A 27,240-nucleotide genomic window follows, 5' to 3' on the forward strand; every position below is an offset into this window, starting at 1 on the left:
TGATTAGAAAAAATAAAAAATATAGAAAATTTGATCAAGATGAATGATAAGAAAAAATAAAAAAATATAGAAAATTTAACCAAGATAAATGATAAGAAAAAATAAAAAATATAGAAAATCTGATTGAAAAATGAAAAAAAAATATACATCTCGCCTTTAAAAAATTCAAATTTATTTTCAGAAGATTTTTTTTTTTTACTTATGATAAAAAATAATTAGAATTTCAATTTAAATAGTATTGACTAAGGACAAGTACTAATAAGAATGCTGTTATTTGGAAATGAGGAAGAAAAATAAAGGGAGAGGAGTGTGAGGCCCACTATTGCGAGGGTGGTTTGTTGGAAAGGAAAGAAAAGGAAAAGAAAAAGAAAAGCGTAAGTGATATGCCACCCTAAGCTTAAGATTCCTTATATTTTGCTGCATCTGCACTGTGTGTGTTGCTTTCTTGTGCATTCTGCTCTAAATTGAGAAGAAGAGAGGGATCCTGCTTATCCAACACAAATTCAAATGTTTTCTTCGAATTCTATGGCAGTAAGAAAATGGTGGACGTGGAATGCTGATTATGAGGAGGAGAAGGAACAGAGGAGATGCGATTCCCAATCGGCAGACATCACTCTGTTTCCACAAGATAAAGATGAGTTTTCACAGGAGGAGGAGGAGGAGGAAGAGGGGCAGAGGGAGGAGTTTACAATTGTCGAAGATGTAGACAATGAAACCCTGTACTTCACTCCATCTCCATCACTTCTGAGTTACACTAGTTGTCCATCAAGCCTAGGTACACAAATCAACACTTTTTTCTCTTTACTGCGATCCCATACATTTCATAATGATTGGTTTTGTTTTTATGTGATTCAGATACGGATTCAGGTGAGGGGGAACACCAATTCTCTTGCAATGACAGGTTTGTGTCCGATCTTTGTCATGCAGATGTAATTTTATTTACATTCTCTGTTTTTCTTGTGGCTCAGCAGTACCTTGTACATGTACAATTGTAGTAATGATGAAGAAGAAGATGGAGTTCCTTATTGTTATGAGTCGAGTGTTACTCCGCAATCACAAGAATATATGGAGGAGAGTACCATGGAGCATCGTGTTACAAGGATAGAAAATGAAAATGAAAATTTGGACAAGGAAAATGATACTGAATTTGGCACTAGTAAGGGAGAATTGAAAGTAGAAGAACGGAAATTGGACATCGACATCTTTAATAATGTGTTGATTTTCGAGCCTCCCGAGGCGGAACGAGAGTACCAGGACAAGGAGGGGGAGGATGAGGAGGAGGGATTGCCACGCTCATCAACAGACTTGCTCAGCTTTAGCTCTAGCTCTAGTAGCACAAAGGATAATGAGAAGGAGACAGGGATGGTGAGTGAGGAAGACAGAATGAGAAACTCTATTCAATCAGTGGTAGATGGGCAGTTTAGGTCTCTGGTAGGAAAACTTATAGCTGCAGATAATTTGAATGCTGAGAGGTGGAAAGAAATAATTTGTTCATTGTCATGGGAAGCCGCTTCGCTTATTAAGTTAGATGCTTCAAAGGAAGGAAAAGCAATGGACCCTCGAGGCTATGTCAAAGTCAAGTGTATAGCATGTGGCCACCACACTGAAAGGTATCCTTGCCTTTGCCTCTTTAACCTATTTCTCTTTGAATATGGTAACATTCTCCTCTTTTAACGTATCTATGTGTTGGTTTGACAGCGAGATAATTAAAGGAGCGGTTTTCAAGAAGAATGTAGCACACAAGCACATGCCCACAAGATATAAGAATCCTAGGTTGCTGCTGCTGGGAGGGGCTCTTGAATATGATGGGCCTTCAAGCCAGCTCTCATCCTTCGATAATTTGCTGCAACAGGTGCGCATACTATGTTCATTGATCCTGTTTTTTGGCCTTCTTCCTTGGCAATCCCATATGTGTTGTTTGTGTAATCATCCCTCCTTTTCTTCCTACAGGAGAATGATTTTTTTCATATGATCCTTGGGAAAATTGAAGCTCATCGTCCTAATGTAGTGTTGGTAGAAAAGACTGTTTCCCGTCCTGCCCAAGAATTCTTTTTGGCCAAGGAAATATCATTGGTGTCAGATTTCAATAAATCACGCTTAGAGTACATTGCGCAATGTACTGGTGCACAGATTGTTTCATCTCTAAACAATCTTTCTGTAACAAATGTAATGCACTGCGAGCATTTTCATATTGAAAAATTTGTTGAGGAGCATGGCAGTACTGGCAACGTTGCTATAAAGTTAACCAAACACTTGATGTTCTTTGAGGGTTGTCCAAAGTCTTTGGGTTGTACGGTAAGGCCTCTCTTGTTCTATGTTATCTGTTTCTATCAGGTTCTTGTGTTTTGTGTCCTCTACATTTTGATCTTGCAATTGAGTAGTAGCGTTTTTTGCTTGGGAGCATGAAAATGTAGAATTGAATAACAAGCTCAACTTCTTATAAATCTTATCTTTTGCAATAATCTTTAGTTATTGTGGAGCAGGGGCGGTGGTTGCTATTAAGTTCTGTTGTAACTAAACAGAAACTGGTGGATGTATTATCTCTGTAATGGACTTCTCAAGTACTGAACTATTCTTAGAAGAAACTTGCATTCAATTATCTCACCACAACACCTCAGTTTAAATTCGAAAGAACACCAAGAGAACACAGACAAACATAGATGATTGAAAGAAACATTCTACTTACCAAATCTCATAGAAAGCATTAGCTACATCAGATTTGTGCCATAATAAAATTAAATCATATGGAGTCAAATCTCAATTTATTTTTAAATATAGATCACAAACAGAAAATTTATTTGAGGAATTGCTGGAAATTCAATATACAATTTGATATTTTACAGGCTAACTGCACGGTATGGCTTCCATACATATAAAGGTTTCTCTATAAGGTTTTTCCCCCATAAAAGAAGTTGACTCTTAGAGAGGGCGTGGAAATCAGTTTAACATTCTACTCACCAAATCTCATAGAAATCATTAGCTACATAGTATTTGCCCCATAATAAAATAAAATCATCTGGAGTAGATCTCCATTTCTTTTTAATTGTACATCACAAATAGAAAATTTATTTGAGGAATTGCTGGAAATTTGATATACAGTTTGATTCTTTACAGGCTAATTGTACGGTATGGTTCCCATACAAATAAGGGTTATTTTACCCCATTAAAAAGTTGATTCTAAGAGAGTGTGGAAATCAGTTTATTAAATAGTGTAACCCAAATTGTTGTTTGTAGTTTTTTTTAGATTGCATAATAGTTGACGTAAGGTTACAATATGATTATTCCAAAGGTCAAACTGTCACAGCAGTAGCATCGTTATATTTACAGAACAAAAACTAATCCACCTAGATTCCAGAAAAAGAATTTCAAATCTAGTTTGACAAACAAAAAATGAATAAAAAACATGAGCAGGACATCACTTGAAGATCATCCCTAGTACAAAAGAACTAGAAATTGTACTAATATCAGAGCTTCTTGATGTATTCCTGAGCATAGATATTATCCTGGTCAATTTCTTCGGTAGTCTTTTTTGCTTTAAGTTCATACCTTGCACAAGATATATGTTGGCCAAAGGAATATCAGCATACTTGTCCAAACAAGATAAACTAGAGTTCAGTTCCAGACAGGCATAGATTCATTCTGTTTCTTCAAGTTTACTTGATCATCAGCACTGTTTCTCAGTGATTTTTCTTCTGGAACAGTTTGTTCTTCCTCATGTAGAATCTGAGCGTTTGCATTAGATGGATCAGCTATTTCATAGTTTGTGGTATTTTGGGGTTGTCTTGGTCTTCAGAATGCAACGTTCATTTTTCGTGCTTTAATACTTATTGCAGAATGTGATAGATCCTTTGTTCATCAGTTTATGAATTTTTTGTTTTTTGGGATATTTAGAAGCATTGTCACTTGCAAACAAATAGAGGAGAAGATGACTTCACATGAGTCAGTGAGTAGTATCCTAGTACCCTGAAATAACTCATTGTTCCTTGCTCTATAAAGACACTACAAAACTCAGACAAAAGAAAAAGGCACATTTTCAATTCTCCTTATTCAAACCATCGATATGACCTAACTTAATCTCAAGCCTTCATTGGCATCTTTCTTAGCCCAACTGTTGCAATGAACCAGGAACATAGACCAAATACTTTTAGGAAAAGGACAATAAAATAACGTGAAAGCAGGTTTCTTCAACAATACAAATGGAACACAAAAAACATAGAGCAGCTAGAACTTTTAATAACAGAACCCACACCCAGTTTATTCAGGAGAAGCAGCCATCTAAAATAAGTTTTTAAGACTAAAAAGCGTTTAGTCTAGACTCCCAAACTTTGGATGAAAATCAACTCCACCATGCAATGTTAAGGTATTCATAAACTACCTGCATACAGGACAACATATCACATAAGCTATTGGTAGAGATTTTTGTTAAGAGAGGACCATCTTTCCACTGAATATTGTTCCATATCTTAGTATTGAATGTAAACTTGATCTGTTTAGGCACGTTTTCCAAAGCCTTGGGCACCATAGAGTGTGTTTTTTTGGCTTCTAGGGATAAAAGTTCAGTGCTTATGGCATCCCATGATAGCATGGTATTGTTTCTAAACAAATCTCCAAATATTTGAATCTCTTAGGAGAACCAGGCCTTGGCAGAACAACTTTTATAGAGAGAAAAAGTTCTACTATTATAATGCAAATTTTGCTACAAAGATACGAAATTCTGAATGCTTTCATCCTTTCTATAAATAATTTCATGCCCTGTGAGAAGATGTTTGGCATATTCCCAAGTTCTCTAGATGCTACAAAACATATTAGACCCTGTTGGCTTTACAGGGAATTTGTCAAACAAATCATGAGGATGGATGTCTTTCCATTCCCTTTTGTTTTTGCGAATAGAATTTATTAATATTGTATCTTGCTAAAATCTTCCATGTTTTATCTTCTTCGAAAGATTTCAAAATCCATTTAACTGCAAGAGCTATCCCTTGGATTTTTAAATCTGTAAGGCCCATAGCTTCATTTTTTCTGGCTACACAATACCATTTCAATGCAACTGCATACCTTTGTTCGTTGCCTTTTCCATTGGACCACATAAAGCCTTCTAACAATTTATGTAGTTTTTTAATGTGGGATTTCCCAAAAAGTGATGCAGAAGCATAATATTTACTGAAAATGATAAGACTTTTTGGCATATCTAATATCTGCCAGCTAGGTATAATAAATGCCCTTACCACTTAGTGACTTTTATATCAAATGTCTGAAACACCGAGGTCCACATTTTATCAAGGGAAGGCAATAGGGAAAGTGAAATTTCAAGGTATTTTGATTTTCCTATTTTCTAAAGGGCCACCCTGTCATGCCCCCACCATGATGGCATTTTATATACAAAGGAAGTATTAAAAAATTACAAGGAGCCGACTGAAGTTATCCAGGCTAGCTGACCTGTTAATATTTAAAACAAATTAAATTAAATTTTGTACAGGGTCGACTCCCTTTGAATGAAGACTAAGGGTGCATATTTAAGAAGGGTGCGATTACCTAAGGGCATCATGAAAAACCAAAAAATAAGCTGCAATTACAGAAAACTAGGGTAGTGATCTCCTTATTTATAAACAATGCAGTGGTTTGAATTAAGGAAAAGAACTAAGTAATTAATTAAGACAGCGATCCATGATGAGGTGTAAACTAATTATGATGACTAGTAATTAGTTATGGGACACCAATGAGGAGACCCGACTCCTCATTGAAGGACAGTCACTCCAAGGGTTGCACATCTTGAGAGAAAGGATAGGGTATAAAGCCACGATGGGAAGAAGACAGCAAGGGCATCGAAGAAGGTGATATATATTCAATCAAGAAGAAACATTGAGTTTCATAATTAATAAAACTAGACTGCAGACTTATAATTGTTCAAGTCATTGGTATGATGTATAGTGCATTCTGATCTGGCTGATTTATTATCTTGTCTTCCATTTGATAGGAAGTAGGGATGTTATGCAGATAACATATTGCTACTGATATATATTTATGTTGCTATTTTTACCATTACGATGTCTATGTTAAAATCGAGTATATATATGTAAGATTCTTTTATACTTAAACAATGAACTATCCCATTATGGAGGGGAGAATGTACATATGAGGGATGCAAGTAGCTAGGGATTCATTCAGGTAGAGACACCCCAAGTGGGGCTGGTAGGCCGAATGGTGGGTGTCATTTCATGCTCTTGGGTTTGATGGAACGGCTCGGGCGGCCTTGTACGATCTCCTAAGGGGCTCCATAGTGTGGATGGTTTGTTGGTCACTACTTGAATATAGAATACATATGAGGGATTGCAAGTAGCTTATGACCCATTTAGTTAGAGCAACCCTGAGTGGGGCTGGGAAGTTGAATGGCGGGTGTCATTCTGTGCTCTTGGGCTTAATGGATAAGCTCAAGGTGCCTTATATGATGTTCCGGGGACTCCATAATGGGGATAGGTTGTTAGGGAGAGTGTTATTGAATCCCACATGTACAATGATGATTAAGATAAAGTTCCCAACCCTAGTAGGAAAGATTGATTTTATGTCTAACATGATTGAGGGGTCTCAATCAGGATCTAATTAGTAAATGATATTTCCATTCCATTTCTTACTTTACTTGGGATTGTGATTTTAGGGCAAAAACTAGGGCATGTACAAAAGGGGACATTACACACCCCAATTCTTGCCAATCTTATTAAATCAGTGAGGAGTGTCCCTCCAACTCCAAACTACAAATTTTTGAGAGAACAGTCTAGATCTTGAGGTAGAAGAATGCAATTGAAGCCTGGTCATTGTATTAGAGAAATTATCTTTATATAAATAAGGAAAGAGGGAAGTATCATTTGCAAATTGAATATCCACCAACTTTGAATAGTAGAATAAAGAAATATTTCTAATAGAGGGACCAACAAATGAGTCTCTAGGGAGATAATGCATTGCTTCAGCAGCTATGATAAACAAAGAGGGGGCCATTGGACAGCCCTTTTTGATGGATCTCTAAAGGTAAAAGAAGTTAGAGATAGCTCCATTAATTTCTACATGAGTAGATGCATCATGAGAGAAAGTTTCAACCATTCTACAATTTTTTTTGTAAACTTAAAGATTTTATTACAAGCATCATAAAAGGCCATTCAATTCTATCATAAGCTTTTTCCATTTCAAGTAGTGCCATACACACATGCTTCAAATTCTTTGCCCATTCCATCCCTTCCTAGCTAGTGTGTCTTTCGATATATATCTATCCGTTGATAAATTCTGTTTGAGATTAAGAAATGATTTTGGGGAGAATTCCCTTTAGTCTAACAGCCAAATTTTTTGCTAGAATTTAATAAGAGGCATTCAACGGAGTAATAGGTCTTTTGTTTTAATAAGAGATTTATCTCCTTCTTGAAGAAGCTTACTAACTCCAATATTAATATCTTTTCCCAGAGAACTGACTTCAAAAGCCTCTTTGTATGTTCTTAAAAGGTTAGAAGCAATCCATACTTTATTAGCTTTGTAGAATTCAATTGGCTGTCCATCCATCCCAGAGGATTCATCATTTTTAGTGATCCAGTGAGATCTTTAATCCCATTTTAAAGATAATATCCTTGTCCAAATTTTGGGAACTTATATTCTTACATATTTCCTTGCTTACTCAATTTCCTCATTACATCCTTAAGAGGAGAATAGTGAATTAGAGTAAAAAGGAAAGGCCTTTTTAATCTCTTTTGGATCATATTCCGGTGTTTCCCTAATGTCAATGAGGCCTATTTGTTCTCTAGCACATTTGGTTCTCAACATATAAAAAAGAATTTGGAGACATTGTCCTCGTAGTTCCAAAACCATTTCTCCTCAATCTTAGAACATAATCTTACCTTTAGGACTAGGGGGTGTCATCAAGAAGGTAAAACATGGGTTCATGAATAGATTGAGGAGGATTAAATGCCAAGTGACAATAGTGTGTAATTTCTCGACACTTCAAACTCAGGTTAAACCTAGGAGTGTACTACTAGAGGTGTTCTTAATAGGATTTTAAATCAATTAAAATTTAACTTGATTATAGCATCTATACCCAATGTACACATGACCCCTATAAATATCACCCCATTCTTGGTAGCAGGAGAAATGGCTGGATATGGTCCTAAGAGTTCACCTTCCCTTCTCTTAGGTCAAAGATTAACTAGCTGCATAAAACCTCTTATATATCTGATTAAACACCTTGCACATGCGCCCATCGATAACAACAATATTATAATCCCTATGGATAATTTCATTTATCATTTCATATAAAGTGGCAAGATGCAGGCACATATGTCATGATTCTCTAATGATTTATCTATCTGAGGATTGCTTGAAGGGTTTTTAGTAATAAATTGTGAATAGCATGAACAAGGATGGAGAAGTTGTTTAGTGACAAAAGTTTGCTCCTCCACCAATATGAACCATTGCCTACTCCATTGGGCATTTGAGTCATGAATGGCAAGGAGGGGGGAGATGCATCTAGAAAACATGCAAAATTTGATTGCATTTACATACAAATAAAGATCACATGCTTAATAATTCATCCTAGAGTTGCACTAACCCATATGCAATAATGGATAACCATTACAATAGCATTGCAATGCATTAGATGTTGTCACACATCATCAAACCCTCATTACATTCATACTAGTAAATGTGGTAAGAGGAAATAAATAACTGCGATTAAATTATTTCTATGAGTCATCACAAATTGTCATGGAGGCATACCATTACATGTAGATGCATTTTACAATATCCTTCCTACACTTTACAAGATGTATTCTAGCGTTTGTAGACCAGACATTTAACATTTAATGCCCTAGAATCAGCTCAAGGCACTTTTAGACTAAAAAATTGGCTCAGTGATGAGTATTTATAGCTTTTAGTTTTGGTGCTCAATTGCATGTGGGAACCTTAGAAGGAAGAGGAACCCATGGATGTGGTGTGTGGGAGTTGTTCATCTATGGAAATCAGTAGACAAGTCATGGAGAATCATCATAGAGAGATTTGGATGTTAGGAACCCCAACGATTAGCATTAATGGAGGCATGGTTGCCCATAGCATTTGTAATTAGATCCTCATTTAAAATTGCATCATTTAGATTAAACAAAGGTTTCATGGGTGGGAAGGGATGAACTGGTTGTTGCAGGGTCGAATTCAAGCTTAATGGCATGAGTGATTTGGAAGTAAATGAGATGTCTTCATGGGGGTAACTAGTCTCTAGCGGGTTTTCAAGGGTTGATGGAACCTTGGAACTTGGTTCTAGAATGTAGAGGGCGTTCACAGGTCCAGTAGGATGAAGCGGAGGAAGTTTGGTGGGAACTTAGAGGCAGGTTGAAACATAGACCTGGGACTTATGGAAGGAAGAATTGGATTATGGGAAGGAGGAAATTGGGATATAAGTGCAAGGTTCCTCTAGGGGCCTAGGGTTTGAAGGGGACAAGGAAGAGATGGGGTGGGTCTTGAGGTATGATCTGGGATTAAGACCTAAGGGAGGTGGGGCATTGAGTTTTGGGGGGGATCAAGAACTCCATCATAAAGGGTAATAAGATGGGTCATGGGACCTGGGGTAGATCTGGGACCTTGGAACTTGGTTTCGAGGTTCCATTTTTGCTTGGGGTTTTGCAACCCCCAAGGAACACAATAGGAGACTGGAACGAAAAGGGAGTGGGGATTGGGAAGGTGTGAGGAACAAGGAACTTGGAACCAAGTTCCAAGGTCTTGGTTCCATCTGAAGATCTGCACTTGGTGAGGAAAGGGAAAGGTGCACGATTAGAAGATGTGTTGTTTTTAATATCCCTTGCAAATGATTATATCAGATCTGAAAATTTCTTTTAAAACTTTAAAACAATTCTTTGCCAGAATTTCTTAAATTACCCAAACACTGCCAAACAACTGGCTGTATAAAGTTATAAACACACTCGGAATACAATTAATTTCACACAAATGGATAAATGCTTGTTGCACGAATTTACATAAAGGAATAACAATGTATTTAGTATTTACTGTCATAAAATGATTTATTACAGCAAATAGACTCTTGCAAACATTAATTCAAAATTTGGAAACAAAATGGTGCCTGCAGGCACTGCCGAGCAACCCTGTCTTTGAATAAACTTCACCCAACACACCAAAACTTAATTCTTGATAAAATATCAGGTCTGAAATGATAAACAACAGCAACTTACAGCCAACAATGCTGTTGTTATCAGCTACAAAAAACTGAAACCGTTCACTCCCAGAACTCCTAAAAATCACCTACAATCTACTTGGAAAAACAAGGAAAGGAGAAACCTTCAGCACATTGGAAATCTTTGGATGAGATTACTCTTGGAGACCCTTGGAACCACTACCCTTGAGCTTCTATCTCCACAGTTTATCAGCCTTGAAGAACAGTCTTCATAGGATTACCAGCCTCTGAAAAGAAAGCAACAACTTATCAGAAATTAACAGGAGAGAATGAATAAAAATGGAGCCAAAAAAAAATTGAAACCGCAGAATAAATTCTAAAGAAATTTGGGTGCCCAAAACACATCCCAAATAGGGAAGAATCTTGCAGGAGAAGATAAGTAATTGCCTTTGACACTTGCTGCCCACCTTCTGTTTAAGAAAGCAACTGCCATTTTGGCAAAAGTTTTCAAAATGCAATTAAGGGCAGTTTCTAATGCCAGAAATATTCCCTCCAAATATTGATTTTATCAAGTTATCAAAAATGATATATTTTTTTGGTCTATCCTTAAGTCCTGATTTACTATATTTGGACAATTGGACTTATTATAAACTATGAAACCCGGGGACGCGTCCCCTACCTGAAAACCCCCGTCCCAGTCCCGGGGACGTTTCGGGGACTTGGGGACGGCCAGGGGACGTCCCCCCCCCCCGTCCCCAAATTGTCAAAATTTTGAGGGGACGTCCCTGAAACGGGGGGACGGCTTCCCTAGCTGTGGGGGACGTCCGTACGTCCCGGGGACGGCTGGGGACGGATTGGGGACGTCCCAGCCGTCCCGGGGATGGCCAGACGTCCCCCACATCTAGGGCTAGGGAAAAATATTAAAATAAAAAAAGTCGTATTTTCAATTTTTTTTTAATGATGTTTTTTGCGTAATTGAGGGAGTGAAATATCTCATGAAGGGTTTTTTGTCAATAGAAAAATAACACCCGACGCCTATATAAAATAATAAAAGTATTTTTGGCCTCGCGGGGCACTGCCCCTCGACCCTGCCCTGTATCGCGACAGGGAGCGCGCAAGGGGTGCTGCCCCTTGACCCCAAGTTGGGGGCGCTGCCCCCAAACCCCCGTCAAAAAATATAGGGGGGAACTGCGCTGATGGAAGTAGTGAAAATTTAACCTCTGAGTCTGATTAGGCTCCATTATGTATTTTATTTCTTTAATATCTATTATGATATGCATATTGACAATGTGAATGAATTGAAATTCTGAATTATGAGTGCATATTGAGTATTGAGTCTATTGATAATGTTGTATGTTCGATGTTTGCATTCTAAAATGTTTTCATAGTATCATACACATGCTATATCCATGTTTTCATATGAATATAATGTATAGATGCATGCTTTATCCATGTTTTCATATGAACATTTAGAATTTTCCTATATATTTTAAATTTTCCCTATATTTTATACAGCCGTCCCCTTTGCCGTCTCCCCCCGTCCCCAAATTTGGCAAAAAAATTTGCCGTCTCGGAAACTCGTCCCCCCATCCCGGAAACTTGGGGTAACGTAGATTATAAATAGTAAGTTCTATTTTTGGAAATGGGATATGACATTGTTGGTCAAACTTGGTATCGAGGGGTAGGGTGCCAAAGTCTAAGGTCCATTCATAGGCCCAAGGCTTGGCGAGAAAAGATGAAGAGGAGGAGTGGGAGGAAAATACTTGGGCACAATGCTAAAGAGTGGGGGTCAAGATTTGGAGGGGACTTGGAATTCCAAGAACCATATTGGATGATTGGAAAAAGAAACTTGGAACCTATTGATGTCACTTTACTCTTTCTCCTTTGTGTTTTCTGCTTTCTTTGCCTTGTTGGAGACACGAGCTCTCATCTTCCATTGAGCTTTGTTGAAGCACTTGGGAGTCCTTGAACATTGTCAGAGGTTTGGGAGTCCTTGAACCTTGGAACTCCTTGACACCCTGCTTTGTTGGCAAATTTTCCCATCCTTGAACCGTGTTGGCAAGTTCAAGAACCCTTTAACTTGTTGAAGTCCTTTTCATCCTTATTATTTTTTACTTTCTTCGTCAACTTTGGAGCTTTGGTACCTATTGAACCATGTCGATGAGTTCAAGAATCCTTGAACTCACCTACATCCAACCTTTGTCACTTTTTCATTCACTTCTTTTCTGCCTTCATTATAACTTTTTCTTCTCCTTGAAGTAGGTCGATGAGTTCACAAACTTTGAACTTCCTGATAATTGTATTCCATGTTATCGTTTTTGTAACCTTTTGAACCTTGTTGGAGGTTCAAGAGGTTCTTGAACCTTTGAAATGCCAACATCAAAACACAAAGCTGAAAAATGGCCCTTCCATAGAAAATTAGGATTTTATAGAAACTTAACCGCGTGAAGGGGATGTGGGAAAGGCAAGAGAGCACACTTAGGCACAAATTGACAAAAATTGGGATCCATTAAATTTTTCTCAGATTGGTTATCCACAATGGACAAATAGAACAATTGCACAAAGGAGACAAAAACTTAGCAAATTGCAATTTATTAGGCTTGTAAAATTGCTCCAACCTCCAATAATTCCATACTTGAGCCAAGTGATTTGTGGCCTAATTTTATCTCATTGAGCCAAAAGGATTGGTGACATATCCATTCCTATTTCATTCTAATCATTTGCTTTTGTAGTTCATTGTTGTAGGGAGAATCTTGAAGTCTATATTCTATCCTTGCCATTTTTTCGTCTAGGTGTTTGGCATTTTTTCTTCGACATATGGATTTCATTTTGGTATCTTCATTTCATTGATCATAATAAGATGATGTAGAAGAATCTCCTCTAATCAGTTTTTTGACAGTTTTGTTACCGTCAAGGTAGTCCCTGACCTTAAGCAAAGTAACATTGAGCTTAAATAGTTCCTCCTCTTTACAAGATTTATCTTGAGAATCTTCTCTAATCATAACAAAAATCCAGTGATTCATCATTACCTCATTGTTACTAATAGTGTTACAATACTAGAGGAATATTTTAATGCATCTAAAATTTGTCTAGTCTAGAGTATACATCTTAATATCAATTTGATTATTACACCATGTAAACCAAATCCCTTTACTATCCTTCCTATTGCTACTCAGGGGGTCTATTAAGACAAACATCCTTTTTATTTTGGCCTAAAAAAACAATTCATTTCCTTTCCAACAAAACTTATTTCCAACTTGCTTATTCTCAATTATATTGAAGTGAACCCCTAGAATCCAAGGAATCCTATGCAGTTTGATAGCAAGACAATCCCACAAATGAACTCTCTCCATAAGAGCATAGAGGGAGCAAATACCAAAAGTTCCCCCCCTAAAAGTCTATGACAACCCAAACAGCCTTTATACATGGTGAACATCCCAAATTTATTACACAGGTAGCCCACTTAGGGGAAAGTAGGATTGATGCACTTCTTCTACCTTTATCATGATTAGTGGAAAATTTGGTAGCATTTCACCATATGTATTTGAAGGCATGGTCTAACGAAAAGCTGACAAATTTAACTTCTTGAAGCATTAAATAGTCCAAACCATCTCTATAGTTATAAAATATCCTAACCACAATCCTCCTATTAGAGACTTCCAAACTTCTTACTTTCCAACTTATTCTTTGGACTCTTTATAGTCTGTCAAAACAACCAGGAAGCTTTTCTTCCTTGCCTTATTGCTTTTAGGGTTAACATTACCTAGTTCACTTTAAATTCCTTCTTTGAATTTTTCGATTGGTTCAAAGCTGTTAATTTGGGCATGGTGGCAAGGGCTCCACCCCTCAACCCTGCCCTATATCACAATAGGGAATGCACTAGGGTGCTGTCCTTGGTCCTGTTATGCCTTGCATATCTACCCCTATCATTTTCTTTGGCATGAAAATGCGAGTCCCCCTTTTTTTGTCTTTTGATTTCTCTCTTTTTGCTTTGCCTTGTGTTTTTGCTTTGGAGACCTCGGAATCTCGGAACCCCGGAGTTCTGAAGTGTCCTTTTGTTTGTTTTTTAGTTTTTGCTTCAGAACCCCGGAGTTCCGAAGTGTTCTTTGTGCCTTTGTTTTTTTTTGCCAAGACCTCGGAATTTCAGAACCCCGAAATCCCAAAGTCTTGTTTTGTTGTTCCGTTCAAGACCTCGGAACCCCAGGACCCCATAGTTCCAAAGTCTTGTCTTCTTTGTCTTGTCGAAGCCTTGGAATTCCAAAATCCCGGAATCCCGAGTTCTTCATGTTTTGTTTTGTTTTTTCCAGTTTCGGAATTTCGGAATCTCGAAATCTCGAGCCCTCTTTGTGTTTCACCTCGGAACTCCAGAACCCCGAAGTCCCAAGGTGCTTTCTGTTTGTGTTCGGAACCTCAGAACCCCGGAACCCCGGAGTTCCGAGCTCCTCTTTGTTCTGTCTGAGGATCTCGGAACCCCAGAATCCCGAGGTCGTGTTTAGTGAGGATGTACGGTCGTTCGAGGGGGGGTATAAATAGGGGGAAATTGGTGATTTTGATTCATTTGTGCATTCCTTCCCTGCGGAACTTGAGCTTTGCCTCCCAAGTGATTTGCTTCCTTGTGTTTTCTCATTTGCCTGTTCGACCACCTCTTTCAGGTTGGTTCTTTCTTTGTTGTTTTTCCTTGTTTTTGTGTTTGTTTTCTCGTTTTGCTAGAGTAGGTTAGATTAGATTTTTCCATGTTTTCAATAAATTGGTTGTTTCATTTTCAATGATTGCGCGGCATGAGGGTGTCATTTTACCCACTTCAGAACCCCGGATCCTTGAAGTTCTGAAGTTCCCTTTGTCCCAAGTTTTACCCACCTCGAGATCCCGGAATCCCGAAGTTTCTCCCCATGTTGCATTTCGCAACTCGGGATCCCAGAACCCCGAGATCCCAGAGCCTTGTTTTGGACGATGAGTAACCACTTTCGGATCCTGGAACCTTGGGATCCCAAAACCTTTTGTGACATGAGATTAACTACTTTCGGAATCCCGGAACTCCGGGATCCCGAAGTCATTTGTGTTTAAGGTTTCCTAACCTTGAAACCCCGGAACCTTAGAATTCCGAAGTCAACTATTTTGAGTGCCCTTTATACCTCGGGATCCCGAAATCCCGAAACTCCTTATAGTTAGTGTTTATATGCCTCGGAACCCCGGAGTTCCAGAGTTAGTGTTGTTTTGCCAGTATGTTATGTAAATTGATTGTTGATTTGTTCTTGCAGAATAAAGCGGATTTATGGAAGCATCTTCAAGCAGGAGGGGGGCCAAAGAGGAAATTAAGTTGGAGAAGAATCCTGCCACCATGAAATACCAGTACCAAGGGCAAACCTTGGTATCCAAACTAGACAATGAGATACAGTGGGTAATTGACACAAAGATTGGCCATATCGAAATTGAAGATGTAAAGGAACATGTGGTTCAACCTAATTTAGATGCACTATATAGAAGAATAAAGAGATTAGGGTTGGTTGAGGCAACCATCTTTCCCCAGGCAATACAATCTCCCGAGTTGATACTTACAGTTGCTCAACATTATAACTCGGAAACTAGAAAGTGTGTGGATGCAAGCGGGAATGTTATAGTAGATCTTTCGCTAGAGATGATTGGCATGACTTTTGGGATACCAAATAGAGAAAAGTTACTTCTGACGATTGAAGAGGAGGCAGCCACAATATTCAGGAAGAATATGTCAAACAATAAGTGTCATATTAATGAGGCCTGGCTAGAAGAACCGAGGAAGACAGGATTGAAGGCTTCTGAGATCTTAAGGGCGGACTTCAAAGAGCCTCCCAAAGATTTGGTAATCATGTTGAGTCGGGCATTTGGTAAACTAGATTGCAAACACTTTCACTCATGGATGTTCCATTACATGCACACAATCCTCATTTGTAAGGAATATTTTGATTGGGCGCAAATCGTGTCTGACAACATCCATAATCAACCCATCACAGTTTTATAGAAGAAGAAGTTCTATATGACTTCTTATGTAATTTGGGTAGTGGCACGAGCAGGTAAATATCCAGGGTTGAAGATTGAAGGAAGATTAGGAGAATGTTGTGCGATTGCACACGCTCCCTGTCACCGACAGGGTCCCCCTTCTTGTTTTTGAGCCTTTCATTCTCTCCCTGTTGAGTTTCGCGCAAAGTGTCTCGCGTCCTTTCGAGCAAGTCCGCGACTGGTTTGTAAAGTGATGATGCCAAAGAAAAGAGCATATGATTCCATTAGGCTAGTCTAGCCCTCGGGCACGAATCCCAAAGTTTGTTCGAAATTTTGAAAATCGCCTTGGATAGGCGTAAGGTGATAGAGATTGGCGAAGCCCACCAAGCAAGAACAGTGCGTCTGAAGGTCGCACGAGGACCCAAAGGTGCCGTTTTTCGCACAAGAGCTATGAGGTAGATTGCATAAGGTTTGTCTCCGCGATGTTTGTCGGATTTGAATAAAGGATGATTTTCGCCTGCTGGTGAAAAAGGAGCGAATTTCCTGGCCAAAATGCCAAAGTTGCAAAACTTGCCCAAATGCCTTAGAATTCCAAAGCCTCCAAAATCCAAAATTTGTAGAATCTTGCGAAAACTGGTCCAAGGTCCGAAATTTCACTTCCCAAAATCGCCTTATGGGCCGAATTTCAAACCTAGAGGCCAAAATGATAAAACTTCACAAGGTTGAAAGATTGTTAAAATCGCCCAGGGGGCCGAATTTCGGACCTTGGGGTTAAACTTCAAAAAATTCAAAATTTCCCAAAACTGGCTTTAGGTTCGAAAATTTGGAAAAGTTGCAAAACCCCCCAAATGGTCCGAATTTCACTTGAAACATCAATTTCGGACCCTGGGGCCGAAATTCAAAGTTTTGTCTAAATTTGCAAAACATGTTAAATGGTCTGAAATTCTTCGAAATTTGCAAAAAGTGTTCAATGGTCCGAAATTTCACTTAAATCCCCCAATTTTGGACCCTGGAGCCGAAATCGAAAAAATGATAAAGTTGCAAAAACATCTAAACACTCCAAAATTTGCGAAAAGGGGCTAAAGGTTCGAAATTTACATTGAATTTGCAAGAATAGGCAAAAGGTCCGAAATTTCTTCGATTTTCAAAAAACGCCAGAGGTCTGAATTTACCCTTAAAATCGCAAAACGCCTTAAAAACTCCGAAATTCCAAACATGCTAAACGGCCGAAACACTTCCAAATTTGCGAAAAGAGGCTTGAGGTCCGAAGTTTTCGTCGAAATTTGCAAAGGCGCTGCGTGGTCCGAAAATGCCTTAGTTAACATAAATGTTTGAAAACTCCCAAACAATCCCAAAGTTCATGAATGCTTCGAAAATCGCCAAAGACGCGAAGATCGCGAAGGATGCAATAGCTCCGAGGTTTGTATAAATTGCAAAAGGCGTTAAATAGTCCGAAGTTTGCCCCTAGGGTTTAAGAAAACGTAGTTTAAAATTTGCAAAATAACGCCCTAAGCTCCGAGATTCGCCATAAAACTTCAAACTGCAATGCGAAGAAGCAATATAAAGAATTCGAAGTTGAAAAATCCTCCATTCCTCCTGAAAGTCGCCTAGGTCCGAGGTTGTGTGATAGCGCTCAAGCATTTCATCAGAGAAAGATGCCATTCGAATTTGTAAAACCTCTCCATACTGCCGAATTTCATGTAAAGGAAGATCACGTCCGATTTTGAAAGGGAAAGAGAGCCAATTTCGCGCGATTCACATTCAAGGTAAAGCGCTGCATAAACTATTCCAAATCATTCAAGTTCAGATTACCAATTGCCCAAGGTAAAAACCGTTTAAAAATGATAAATTCCTTTCAAACAGTAACCGCAAAAATTTGAATCAAGGAGGTAACCGTTGGAATTCAAAAAGAATTTGCAGAATTGTCCATTCGTCTTCACGCAACAAAGTCAGGCAATTTCTCGCCATCCACTCTCATCAGGTAAGTATGCTTTGTCTCTCGTGATCATCTGAAATGCTTATAAATCAAATAGATGTGTGTGCGAAATCTGATTGAAATGCTTAAATTTTCAAAGTTCGCATCTCTCCACTTATAGAACGTTGTGCAAAGCAATCAAAACTAGAATTTGCTCCTAAGATTTAACCAGAAATTGCATTTTTCAAACTTAGGAGAATTTTTCGAGCTTTGTCCCTGTTGAAAATTAATCCGAAGTGTTGAGTATAAATTCGCGATCAAAAGCTTCATGAATACTCTGGTTTTAAAATCATTCAAGCTTTTAGCTAGAAATGTCGCTCCATGTCCAATCTAAATTTTGAATTGATCCGTGAATGCTGGAGTATTCTCTATCTAACCCGCCTTACTTCTTTTGTATCGCCTCGTAATCCGCATTCGCTGTGCAGGATAAATGCCTAAATCAGCAGTAGAATCATCAAAGACACCCGCTGCAGCCGAAACATCGCGAGCACGCAAATCAGATATCCCATGCAAAGTTGAAAGGATGAAATACCAGTATCAAAGAGGAGGATTGAGGGAGTCAAAAGTTCAGAGCGTCTGGGACAATATCGGTGATACCGACCTTGGCCATATTGACATCCAGGATTTCAGGAATTGGGTCTTCTCCCCTAACGCATATGGCAAGCCTAGACAGATGGTGGAAAGTGGCATTGCCCAAGCAGCAGGATTTCCTCCAGCAGTACAAAATTATGAGTTAGTGGTAGAGGCTGCCTGACATTATCAGCCAAATTCCAGATTAGTGCTCCTCGAGAATATGACTCTCGCCAACTTCACTCCTGAGGCCATCGGCGACGCATTCGACATTCCCTTCCCAAACAATCCCATAGCCACAACTATAGATGAAGCACAGGGGTCATATGATATGAATCCGGCCCGATGCAGAGCACTGATCAACGAAGAGTGGTACAAGAAGAGAAGGCTTCCAAGCGCCAGAATTGTGAAAAAGACCCCAAGAAGTGATTTTCATAATGAACATGGGGATATGGTCACATTACTCAGCCGAGTTATGGGACTTCCTAAATTCAACTACTTTGAAGAGTGGATGTTCTATTTCACAGAGCAAGTCTTTGCTGGGAAGTCTAAATTTGACTGGGCCCAGATCATAAGCGACAACATCCACACTCAGCTGATTGAGCTTGAAACGAAGAAATACTTCACTATGACCTCTTATCTGGTCTACATGTTCGCCAAGAACCAGCCGTTGCCAGGTTTGATAATGAAAGGTGAAATCGGGAATGGGCCTGGTCAGGTAAAGGTCTATGATTGTTACCCGCAGCTGCATTACCAAGATATAGCTTAGAGAGAAAAGAGCAGCCCAGCTTATGCAGTTGGCCAATATGAGCGTGTCAATGACGCCTTCACAATGCGCCTGGTCAGGCTAATGCAGGGAGGATTACACATAAGGCTCTCAGACCAAGCTACTATTCTAGTACAGAGGTATGGAGCTTGGTTCATTCAGTTCCCAAGGTTCTCCTATATCCGAATAGTGGGCTTTGATGGTGCCCCTCTCCGACTTCCATGGTACCCAACCGACAAAGTGGTTCTTATGGAGGTCACAAGGCAGTCACGTTCAGCCGACATCCTACTCAGAGAAATTAAGCAGGTTGCATTCACATTCCCCATGATCATAGGCAACCATGATGTCCACCTGAAGACCCCTACCCTAGTAGAGGAATCCCTCGCAGAGCTGGCCTCTTATGGCCTACAGGACCATTCTCCAAGAAAATATTTCGATCACGATAATCTGGCGAAGAGAGCCTATGGCAGGCGGTACAGAGCAAAGGAATCAGTTGAAGACTATTGGAAGAATTGCTTTGATGACTATGAGGTCCGGAGGCGGGAATATTCTAGGCTGAGTGTGCAGCAAATGCGGCTCTTTGAATATTGTCGGGCCCAGATCAACTCACAGATTCAGGGAATTGCCTCCAAGTCCGAGAATTTGAGGCAGTAAGGCATCTCTTGCCAGGCGTGGATTGGTCCCAGGACCCGATCACCGATTTCGAGGCAGTCATGGCAGCCCCAGCCAGATATACAGATCAATGGTTACATCAGAAGATTGAGAGGCTAATTCACGAAGGAGTCCAGTTCACCTACCACCTAATGGGTAGCCTTGATTCTCAGTCCTTTGAAGATGAGGGAACGTCTAGTGCACCCCGAGAAGAAATTGAGAAACCAGAGAAAAGAAAGAAGGCCAAGGCTTGCAGAGGGACTTGGACGTCCAAAAGAACAAGAACGGAGAAGATTCCTATAAGGAGACCAGAGGTCACGTCATCGTCAAAGGACCCCAGTTCGTCCAACGATGTAGTAGAATTGGATTATATACCTGCTCCGCCTTCCCAAAGTGATGTCGACGCGTTTGAAGCTAATGATCCTCCCGCGCCCGACATGCTAGAAGCTGAGCTAAGAGCCCTTGAATCAACCGAACCGAGCAACCAAATTGAGGAAGGAGAGATTCCATCCATCCAGGGGGTCAAAGTACATGAACCCACTCAACAGAGCCGCCACGAGTTGCTGCTCCACAATACAGCCAAAGATGACTCTACCGTCGAAGGAGAGCAAAGGATAGATGAGACTCATGAGCTCGAAAGGACTGAAGAACAACTATCACATGAAGATACCAGACAGTTGTTCAGTGAAGTAGGAGAAAATTCAGCTGCAAGCAAAGAACTTCGCACCTCTTCCACCCCTCCGGTAGCAGAGCAGCTGCGAATCTGTGATGAGTCGGCTGAAAACGTCAAAGAACAGAATGCAGACTTAACCTTATCATCAGCCCAGACAGTGCCTCAAGAGTGGTTGATTGCCAAAGCCCAGCGCAAGGCCGCCACCAAACCACCTATTGATCTAGAGGATATCTTCTTGTGCATAGACCAAGCAAAAGCTAAGGGGAAGAAAAAGACCAGGGCATATTCTAGAATGACTAAGGATGATCAAAGGAACCACACTCTTCACATTGCCACCCCGCCTGCAGACAAGCCAGCAGATCAGATTACACTGGTAGATTATAGCATCACAATTGTCCCCATTGGACGAGCCACTAAGGAGCAAGAAAAAGAAGAATTCAAGGATTCAGTGTAGAATATACTCAGGCAGCTCGAAGAGATAACAGCTGAAAAGGACATGTATCGGGCTCGTGCTGAGCAAGTCGAGGGATACATCGATCAGCTCCTGAGGCCATTACACAATGCCTCTGAATCCCATATTCCCCCGACGGCATTAGTGCAAAGGACCACAACAAAATTTGAGGGAGTACGGGACATCGCAAGGGCCGTCAGGGAATGGATACAAGACATCAAGAAAAGGGGGGAGCGAATCCTTGAGGAAGTAAAAGAGATGGCCCACCATCGAGAACTCACTCTAGTCAAGTTATTAGAGGTAAAGAGGGAATCTCTTAGAATGCATGAAGTAGCTGCCACAACTCTCCCCCTTATGAGGGCTCTCTTCTGGACCCATGCGCAGATTCCTACATTGTTCGCCATCCTAGATCCTCATAGCATCAGTACTCTTAAGGAATGGTACTGGACTATCACCATGAAAAACAACACCAGAGAAATCATTGACAAAGAGAATGACGCATGCGAGGTGATTCTGGGAAACATGCAAGAACTAGGTAAGACAGTCCTCCGATCAATGGTTTCAGGATGGAAGAACGACTTGTCCGATGATGCAATCCAGCCGGACAAGGAAGAGAGATTGGGAACGGATAGGATTACCTATTCCGCTAAAGACTTGAGTTTTGCTGGTCAGTTCCACTCGGACATGTTGTGTTTCGAGTGTAACCGTTCTAGCTGGAAGGATGGTTTGAAGCACGTGGACCAGTACCTTGAAGGCATGCAATATAAAATTCGTAATCCTCCTATGCCGCCATTTAGTCCGCTTTTTCAATTATGCATCAGGTTCCAGGAATATGTTCGTGAGGAATGTGCGTTAAGTCGTGATCTGTGGCAGAAATATTTGCACGGTGAAGATGAATTTCTAGAAAAGGAGTCTGAGGCTGGAAAAGAAAAAATGATTTCTTAAAAGTGCTTTTTCTCTCTAAAATCTTAAAAGTGCACTTTTGCACCAAAAGGTGATATTTGACTTCTAAGTCAACAAAATGTAAAACATTATTAATACACCTTTTTGGATTATTTATGAAATTGCTATAATTACCTTTTTTGGGTAGTTATTGCTCCTTTTGGGGTGGTTGTTGATATTTGTTTCCCATTTATGGGTATGGGCAGCCATGATTTGTGGATGAATTTGGGCCACTTATTTAGATTAGATCTAGGCCATTCATCCTGTTTTGAAGCCTATTTAAGGGACTATTTTTCCCTCTTTTTGTAAGTTCTTGGATTGTTGCAAAAGCTCTGGCGAAATTTACAGGAATTAATGCAAAGATTAAGACTGTTTTCAAGTTTCCTTGTGAGTGCATGGTCTCCTTCTTCACTTAATTTAGAAATCTTTCAGTTATGTTTATTTCTTTTACATAGCATTTTCAAGCAAACATCCTGATAGAATCCTCGCAGTTCACACCATTGGGGAATGGCTGATTGCCTTTCTCTATGCATGGTTAATCTGAACCTTTTATACGCTTAAGTTCGGTTATTGAATACTCACTATGAATGTAAAAGTTTTGATGTTGTACTTGATAACATGAAAAATCTTATTTTCCTTTGAAGATTGCACTAGATTTATGCAAACACTGTGCTTGAGTAGCTGGTAATGCTTAGTCTTGTTATTTGGAGGCGTTCGTCTGTTTGATGAAACTGCTATATTAGTTAAAATTTACATTTCATGTATCTCTCTCTCCCTATCCTTGCCTCCTTTTTCCCCCTTTTTTTATCAAGAAAATCCACAGTCCCATTAAAAACAGTATCAACTTAACCGAAATCATTTGATAAAAAAAAGACCATAAAGATTCCAGGGAACTTATCTATAAATTACCTATCCTATTGTAAGTCCCCCTTATGTTTCCAATATAAACACATCAAACCACTGAGAAATCCCACAGTCAAGACCTGACAAAAGAAACCTTGAAGGTTGTCCCCTTTGATCAAATATAAAAAATAGCATTAGGGACTTCCTTATCTCAAGAGAGGATAGGATACTCAGCTGGTTATTCTATTCTGTGTTGGCCCTATGGAGTTTGCAGCAATGCAATTTCAGACACGTCAACAGAGAAGACCCAGGGAAGATGAAGATTTAGGAATATTACACTCAGTTGCCCATTGCGCAGGCAAACCTCCATTTTAAAAGAATAAATGATGCATTCATTTATGCAGTTATAAATAAGTTAATAGGTGATGTTGGTTATAGAATCTCACCAGAGGCAATGAAGAAGATAAGTGAGTGGGGTTGTTGGTTCCTTCAAAACCAACGTTCCACCTACATCAGGGTGAGTGGCTTTATTGGCAACCCATTCCCACTTCCTTGGTTTTGCAGCAATAAAATTATAATACTTGAGTATACCAGACAAATTGTAGGCTTGCAAGCACTCTTGACCCTAAAACATAAGACTGGGGTCACTTTTCCCATCTCATTGGAGCACTACACATGTCAGAATATTCAGGCAGCCAAGGTGGCAGAGCAAGAGCTCCAGGATCTAAGTCTAAAAGAATTTGATTATGCTAGAAATAATTATGATCCGATAGGGAAATTGAAACAAATGATGCCTATTTCTTATCTAGGTCACCAACCATCCCTAGAGGACTTTTGGGCCAACTTACAAGACAGTTTCGAGGCTAGGGAGAAGAGGTATCACAGGTTAACAGTGCTTCAAATTAGGGATTTCAAAATAGAAACAAACATCCCTAAAGACCTCAGGGATGATGGGGAACTATTGGATCCCATATTCAAGGAAAAAGAGATTGATAAAAGACCACTCACCCCTATTAGGTGGTCAGATCAAGAGGTAGTTGATATTAATTCAGTCACTGAGAAGGTGGTGGAAAGAACAATGCAATGGCTTAGTTTGAGGATCCGACAAAGTTCTATAAGAGAGAAAAAGAAGGGTAAGGCTACGGATAATCCCCAAACTAAAGTTCATAAAGAGTATAGTAGAAGGATGAGATTAGACTCTTAGAAAAATATTCCTAAAAATGAAAGAGTCCCAATTGCTTAAAACAGTTGCCGAGCATGGGATAACCACAGGATTGCAAGCTATTCCTCAAGCTTCAAATCATCTCGTTGTTCCAGCCATCGGGATCGTGCCGGGAGAAGGCACCTCACAAGCTGACACAACTGAAGCACAACCTCCTCCTCCCGTACAGGCACCAACACCCGCTCTCGTTTCAACACAAGAGCAGGTAATCATACATAATGTTGAAACTGATTCCGATCAAGATGATGATGAGCTCATTGCAATGGTTGCTCGAAGAAAGAAAGGTGAGACAAAGAAAAGGCAGCCCATTGAAGTTTATGCTATGCCAACGGCCCAGGAAGAACCTGAAATTCAAGTGCAGCTTGCTGAGGTACAGGTACAGATGATGGAGGAGGACGAACTAGATGAACTTGAGGAGCAGGATGATAGGATGGTTCTCACCCCTCAAGATCAAGAGAACTTGTTGAGACAATTGGAAGAAGGTGAGGAAAAGCAAACAGATGAATCAGAAAGGGTGTTTGGGGAAGAAGTTTCTGAAAAATTGGAGGAGTTGGCAAAGCAACAACAACTTACTCTTGACCAAGTGCTCCAAGCAAACCTTGCTCAACTACAACAAAAGCCATCGACTCCACATCAACAAGAACATCAGGAAGAAGAAGAGGAACCAAAACAACAACAAGAAGCACAAAGGGTCAATACAGAGGTAACAATACAGGGAGACGAGAAAGACGACAATCTACCTCAATGGTTGAGTTTTACTTTCAAGAAAAAGGAGAAGTTCGTCCTCCCAAATATCACTTTGCAAGAAGCAATTACTGAATCTCCGAGAAGAGCTAAGAGAGCAAAAACAATTCACCATCTTTCAAGAATAGACTCGAGTGACGTAATTGCTAGTGTAGCAACACCTGTATATGATCCTGAAACACAGCTACAAGCCTCCCCGAAATATCAAGTGTCAGAGGTTAATTTGGGTAAACAGACTAAGTCCGGAGAAATCACCACTTTAGTTGCTGCGACTTCTACTGTACAAACAAGGATAAAAAAAGAGTATAAGACAAAAGCGAAAGTCAAGGCGCAATTAAGGCAATATAAACAACTGATCATGGAGATAGCCAAGCCACTTGACTCTAGGGTTGATGACGCCTTGCCGTCTACTTCATCTCTCCCCCAAGGTGACATAAAAGCATTATACGAGATGAGAAAAGTGGCAACAACGGTTAAGACATGGGCACAAGATCAGCTAAATAAAATAAAGATGTTTCTGCAAGATAAAATAGAGGTAGTTGAAGAAGCCCACTTCAATGAGAATGCTCTTATTTATTGTTCTGCGCAATGGGAACAACAACTTCTCCAGTTTTCAAAACAACTTAAGACGCTCAAGAAAGTCCGAAGATTAGGAGAGATGTGATTGTTAGAGAGGACCTACTAAGAGGAGAAGTTATCAATAAATTGCAATCATGTATAGATATTTTGGATCTAAAGATGGAAATAATGGAACATGGCCGCATTAAGGTTCTTAAGGAACATCCTCCACTCCTCAATGCACTTGAGCAATATGAGAAACTCTTGGTGAAATTGTTAGGAAAGTATGGGTATGGTCTCAAGCAAAATGGGGAGTTACATCAAGAGACCATACTTAGCAGGTGGGATTCTTATATTGCTGACCATTTTGCAGCCACTACGGAATTCACTATGGAAACAATGAATAGATATATGTATGTGGTATTCCAGTGTCAGGGAGATGAGACAATAATGGATGATATGGTCAGTAAGATGGAAAGTGTAAAGGAGATACTTAGAGTATCTAAGTTCAAAACAAAGTATATTGCGGATCCACCCACTGCTTCCATTGAATGTTTTATCAACAACTACCAAAACTATAAGAAGTGAATGATAAACAGGTAGTTACAAAAAGCTGTTGCATGTTGAATCATCATCATCGCCATCACAACTGAGTCTTCAACTAACATTGCATCTCACACTTGCTTTTTGGGTATTAATTTTTGCATGGTTTGAAGTTCCTGCTTTTGGAGCACCGTTACGTAAACAAACAGTGAACACTAGTTTAGTAACAGTTAACTGGAGTTCATAGGCAGCGACTTGCATGTCGACTACAACTCCTCCCTTCTTGTAATCCTAGATTATAGGCATGATCCTTTCCTAGGGTGTAGGGTGAAACTCTATAATTGTAGAATTTGGGCCATTTTGAGGGTCCGCGAATTGATGATTCAAGGCCAGTTAGTTAGTAAACATAGTTTTAAGCAGTTTTCTTTCATAAACTCTTGAAATGTTGTCATTCATTTTACAAAGTTCAATGCAAAGCAACTTGTGGATTGCCTGATCTACAGTATGTGTTCTCTTGGTTACAGTTCTTCATAGTTTGGTATCTTCTTCCATTTGTATCAGCACTTGTTCTTTTCAACCTTATTGTTTTGTGAATCATATTACATGTTGATTTTATATGAGGAATGAAATGATAAGAGCAATTATACGATCCAGTGTTATCCATCTCTGTCTATATGTAAGTTGTATGATTTTGCATATTTGCTGGAGCGTTACGTTGAATGCTGGTCAAATGTTATTGATACTACCTTCTTGTGATAAACTAACTTCGTAGTTCATCCAGTTGTTATGTATTGATCTCTTTATCTTCTCTTGTTACTGTTGTGCGTTGCACACGCTCCCTGTCGCCGACAGGGTCCCCCTTTCCTGTTTTGAGTTTTTTGATCGTTATCCCGAGGATCCAAGTAGAGTTTCTCGTGTCTCCTCGAGCGAGTTCGTGACCAGTCCATAAGCTGATTGACGTTGGAGTAACGAACCAGTGAGTCCCCCTAGCTGATCCGGCTTTCGGGCGTGAATGCCGAAAGCTTTGTTCTAAAATTTTAAAAGATTGCCTTAGATAGGCGTAAGATGGTAAGAACCAACGGACCCCGCCAACCCAGAGCTATAAGGCCAATTGCGTAAAGTTCGCTACTCGACCCCTGCGACGAACGGGCAAAAGATGATTTTTGCCTCCTAAAAGGA

General features: G+C 39.7%; 1 protein-coding gene across 1 annotated transcript in view; it reads left to right on the forward strand.

Annotated features, from left to right (window-relative positions):
* Positions 1-355: 355 nt before the first annotated feature.
* Positions 356-27,240, forward strand: part of LOC131060163 (1-phosphatidylinositol-3-phosphate 5-kinase FAB1A) — a 106,518-nt gene continuing 79,633 nt past the window's right edge. Inside the window, exons 1-5 of the mRNA XM_057993293.2 lie at positions 356-775; positions 856-901; positions 996-1,610; positions 1,699-1,852; positions 1,951-2,295. Of these exons, the coding sequence (XP_057849276.2) occupies positions 508-775; positions 856-901; positions 996-1,610; positions 1,699-1,852; positions 1,951-2,295 (1,428 nt within the window). The 5' untranslated portion in view covers positions 356-507. The remainder of the gene's footprint in view (positions 776-855; positions 902-995; positions 1,611-1,698; positions 1,853-1,950; positions 2,296-27,240) is intronic.

The sequence above is a fragment of the Cryptomeria japonica genome, chromosome 7 (genome assembly GCF_030272615.1).
Source record: "Cryptomeria japonica chromosome 7, Sugi_1.0, whole genome shotgun sequence".
NCBI classification, from domain to species: Eukaryota; Viridiplantae; Streptophyta; class Pinopsida; order Cupressales; family Cupressaceae; genus Cryptomeria; species Cryptomeria japonica.